Here is a 5016-nt window from a genome sequence, read left to right on the forward strand (position 1 = left end):
TAAATTTTTGTATAGAAAGCCAAATGACTTTGGGGCGTAGATTATTTAATTTTTTTTTACATTTCAACAGTTGATTGAATTTAGTATATTTAAAGCATCAATTAAATCAGTTCAATTATGGTTAATTGCTACAAAATATAAACATTTTATTTGCATAAAGCCAGTGGAACACAACAAATGCAAATAACTTCATTAAATCAATTTATTGAATTATACATTACACAACAGCGTGTATGAGTGGGTTTATTAATGAGTTGCGCATAGGTTGGTTCTCATTTCGAAGCTCAGATAGTTTTGGAGTAAAATTGTGTTTATATTTTCAATAAATTTGTACATTTCAGACTGCGACAGTCTGTAGCTTATGAAAATTGTTAAATTTTTATAAAGCTTTACAGTTTTGTTCTTATGCAAAAGTCTTACGAACACATAATTACAAAAACGTATAATAATTGACTAACGTAAACATTTAAATAATACTCGGTACTGCATTTACACAAAAGACTTACAAATTAATATTAGCTGAGCTATCGATTGGAGCGCATCCGCATAACGCAAATTAAATAAATATTGATTAGGCAGCGAACATTATTTTAAAATTCGAATATCTTAAATTCAATAATCAAATCATTGAAATTTATAAAGCATTTGTCAAAAATGCCATGTTTAACTTAAGCTCATCTGCATCAGAAGAATTAATTAATTAATGTTTAGAGCAGTGATCAATATTTTAAAATTTGACTATCTTTCAAACAATTATCAAATCATTGAAATTCATAAAGCATTTGTCCTAACAGACATGTTAACCTAACAATTATTAGTAAATATCATAGTTTCTAAGTAAAGTTTACAACCTCCATGAATCTACAGAGTGTGTTTGTAGTGTTAGCTTCTGTTCAAAGCTTTGAAAAAAATCATTATTCTCCTGTTCACGTCGCAGCTCTTCGCCAATCTGTTGCCACATGCTTTCAAAGCCGCAATCCCAGTGGTCAAGTTCATTATCAAGGGCGCTGTCTTCAAAAGTGAAGGAGTACTCATGTTCATAGTCACACATCTTGAAGTTTGGTTTGTTGTCTCTTTTATGGTTTTTTCACTTGGGAAGTCTTGTAAAATATGTTAACTATATAGTGTATGAAAACTTTTTTATGAAACTGTTTCAAGGGGTCTAGTAATTTAGTTGTTTTTGTAGGAAAATGTTTGAAATATTAAATATATGTTCACCTTTTGTATGTGCAACGTGGCTACACTTTTAATAAAGTATATACTAGTATATATATTCTTTACCGCAAGCAATGAAAAGTCAAAAAAAAATTGCGCCAGAGCTAAAACTCTCACACAAGCTACCGGACTACTGCAGCATATTCCAGGCGGAGATCTTCGCTATAAGGAAAGCAGTGGAAGCAGTCCACCCACAGCCAACGACAACACAGGAAGTTATAAACTTCTTTGTAGATAGTCAAGCGGCCATCAAATCACTGCAGGCACCACACATCAGCTCTGCACATTAAGGAAGGTGTATATCTAGGGTATAGGGTATAGAGGGAAACAAGACAGTGGATACCCTACCAAAAGAAGGGACAAAACAGAACAGTATTGAGGAATATATTCCAATCACACTCAGATCTCTATACAGCGATATGGAGACAAAAGCAATAACTGAAGCAGAAGGGAAAAGGAAGAACACGACCAACTGCACAACGGCAAGAACATTTGATTGTATTTAATATAATTTTCCGTATTTAATATAATTGATACAGCTTTAGCTAATTTTCAAATCAGAATAATTCAACATTTGCAAGCTCAAACTGATGGATTTGAACATTATATGAATTGTTCAATTCAAGTAATTTATCTAATTACAATGAATTAATAAATAAGTTAGTACGAATTATATATATGAATAGCTGGGAAACTTAAAAACAATGTGTTTGCCATAACCGTGAATACTTCAAAGTACTCATAATTTGTATAAATTATATAGCTCACTGAGTATTAAGTTAGTCATAGTCGAGCGTTAGTCAAATGTGGCAGATCTCTAAAGCTACCAGCACCTCTTCATTAATTTTGTTTTGGCTGCAATCGTTGGCCTCTGTGAGTTTTCGTATAATCAACGACGCTTTCAGCCATCGAAAGTACTACGTTGCTATGGACTGTTCATAATCATAATTATATGTATATGGCTATATACGTTATTGTTCCTCAACGGTATTGTGGAAACGGATAAATTAAGGTTGCTCATCCATGATATATTAACCCTTGTGGGGGCTCTTATATTGCGGTGTCATTTGGAGTTCTTCAAGAATAGACTACATGAACTGTTAAATGAAATGCTTAAAAGCGTTTGATCGCTTTGGAACAGCCGCTTATCTTGGAAACCAGAAGCATTTTCTTTTATTGCTATATGTGCTTTGTGCTACTTTGGATGATATCCGGTGTTCCAATACAATAGAGATACGGGAGCTACTGTGGTCGAACCTGCTATCCTTCATTATTACCGCATACACTAACATACTATTTCACCACGGATATAAGATACTGATCGCCGCACATCTGTGTTTATTGATAGTGTTAGCTGCTGGCTTTGAAACTCTTGGCAAGCGTATCGAGCAAATATCGCAAGATGCAAGCGACTTGTGGCATGCTCAGACAACTTTAGGTGATCAGCCATATACTCTATTACATCTGTTGCATGGCAGGGCTGAGCATGTTCTTACTATGCGCAAAGGATTAGCGCTTATTTCCCATAAGCTTGCTCTACACTTTCGTTTCGCTTGGCTGGTCTCATTTACTTTCACAACAATTTTGTTATTCGTTAATTTCGAATACTTATTTTGGATTTATTGGATGAGCTTTTTCTGCATTTTTATGATCTTAACTGCCGAGCCGAAGATCTCTCGCGATTTTTGTCATTTTCATTTCGTCAACTACCATTTGAGATTTGATCGTGGCGTGAGTATATTTAAAATATATGTAAATATACATATTTGAAACCCTCAATTACTATTACAGCTTGAACAATTTTTCTTATTGGAAAAAATAGATGGGTTCCAGATAAAAATGTATGGCATTGAAGTGAATAAGAAATTTGTATACAAGCTTTTAGGCCTCTGTGTACTCATCTTAATTATAGTAGCAAAAACGTCCAACATTAAATATAATAAATGTTCTGCCGATTTACCAATACCACAATACACATTAAACATTAATATATCAGCAATATAAAACAGAGAAAAATGGAACGTTCTTCTGTGTATACAAATTGAAATCAATACGTACAATGTAAGTTTACAGCAACCGATTATCAAAACATCTATTAAGAAGACATAAAATCAGGAGATAAAATTGTAGTTAAATAAATAGAAAATATAATAGAAAACTGAAAGCCAAATGCTTAGACAACTTTTTTGATGATGTACATACATCAATTAAAGCTATTTTTAAGCTTTATTCGAAGCTCATTTAGTAGATAGTTTTGGAGTAAAATATTTCAACTATTTAAGTAGTGTATGAAAACTGTTTTATGATACTGTTTTAAAGGATATAGTAATTTAGTTGTTTTTGTAGGAAAATATTTGAAATATGAAATATTTGTGCAGCTTTTTTTATTCTTTACCTCAAGCAATAAAAAAGTCAACAAAAATTGCGCTCTCAAAAAAAATCATTGCATTTTCAATTAATATTTGCTAGGGCTCTTTAATCGGTATATTGCTGAACTCAGAACGACGTATATAACATGTGATATAGTTAATGATAAGGCTTACTGCTGTCTTCGATGCCCTTTGCGGCTATTTTCATATAAGCAACAATAGTCTGGATTCTTTAAGTTTTTATTTAATACTAGTTTTACACACACTACATTCTTAAGCATAATTGTTGTGTTATAAGTACAAGTGCCAAGAATTCCTCAACAACAATTACGACGTCAATTTGATTTACTCGCTTCCAAAGCCTTGAAAACAAGTCTACAACATATTTCCATTTGTCAGTGGCATCAATTCAATTAGAAGCTAGATGGTATTTGTTTAGCTTTATACTTTTTTTTGTTTTTAAATATTACTATAGATATTCTTTTTTTTTATAATCTTTAGCTAATTTTCAAATCAGAATAATTCAACATTTGCAAGCTCAAACTGTATGGTATTGAACATGATATCAATTTCATATTCAAGTAATTTACTAAATTATCACATGAATTAATAAATAGAGTGTATGCGAAGTTATTACATAGAAAGCTTGGGGAACTTTGAAAAACAAATGTGTTTGCCATAAGCCCGTGAATTACTCAATTACTCATATTTTGTATAAATTATATAGCTCACTGAGTATTAAGTTAGTCATAGTTCGAAGCGTTAGTCAAATGCAGATCTTCTAAGCTTTACCAGCCCGTTTCATTATTTTTTTTGCGCTTCTATTTTGTTTTGGCTGCAATCGCTGGCCTTTGTGACTTTTCCTATAATAAACGACGCTTTCAGCCATCGATAATACTCCGTCGCTATGGACGCATCTCAATCATAACTATATTTATTCTTCAATGTATGTACGCCCTCGTAGTTGTACAAAACTACAATTTGAATGCGTTCCTCCAAGAAATATTAACCGCTGGAGGGGTTCTTATATTGCGCTGCCATTTGGAGTTCTTCAAGGATAGACTACATGAATTGTTAAATGAAATGCTTAATGAGTTTGATCGCTTGGAACAGCCGCTTATCTTGGAACTGAAGCATTTTCTATTGTTGCTATATGTGCTTTGTGCTACTTTACATGATATACGGTGTTCCACTGTAATTGAGATGCGGGGGCTACACTTGTCGAACCTGCTATCCTTCATTATTACCGCATACACTAACATACTGTTTCTCCACGTATTTAAGATACTTATCGGCGCACATCTATGTTTATTGATAGTGTTAGCTGCAGGATTTGAAACTCTTGGCAAGCGTATCCAGCAAATATCGCAAGATGCAAGCGATTTGTGGCATGCTCAGACAACTTTAGGTGATCAGCCATATTCTCTATTAC

At 33.1% G+C, this 5016-nt stretch overlaps 1 protein-coding gene across 1 annotated transcript; it reads right to left on the minus strand.

Annotated features, from left to right (window-relative positions):
* Positions 1-844: 844 nt before the first annotated feature.
* LOC108598048 lies at positions 845-1051 on the minus strand. Its single transcript, XM_017984663.1, has one exon. It carries the CDS (start codon positions 1049-1051, stop codon positions 845-847), a length of 207 nt encoding a protein of 68 aa, XP_017840152.1.
* Positions 1052-5016: the final 3965 nt, after the last annotated feature.

This window comes from Drosophila busckii, chromosome 3L (genome assembly GCF_011750605.1).
Source record: "Drosophila busckii strain San Diego stock center, stock number 13000-0081.31 chromosome 3L, ASM1175060v1, whole genome shotgun sequence".
NCBI classification, from domain to species: domain Eukaryota; kingdom Metazoa; phylum Arthropoda; class Insecta; order Diptera; family Drosophilidae; genus Drosophila; species Drosophila busckii.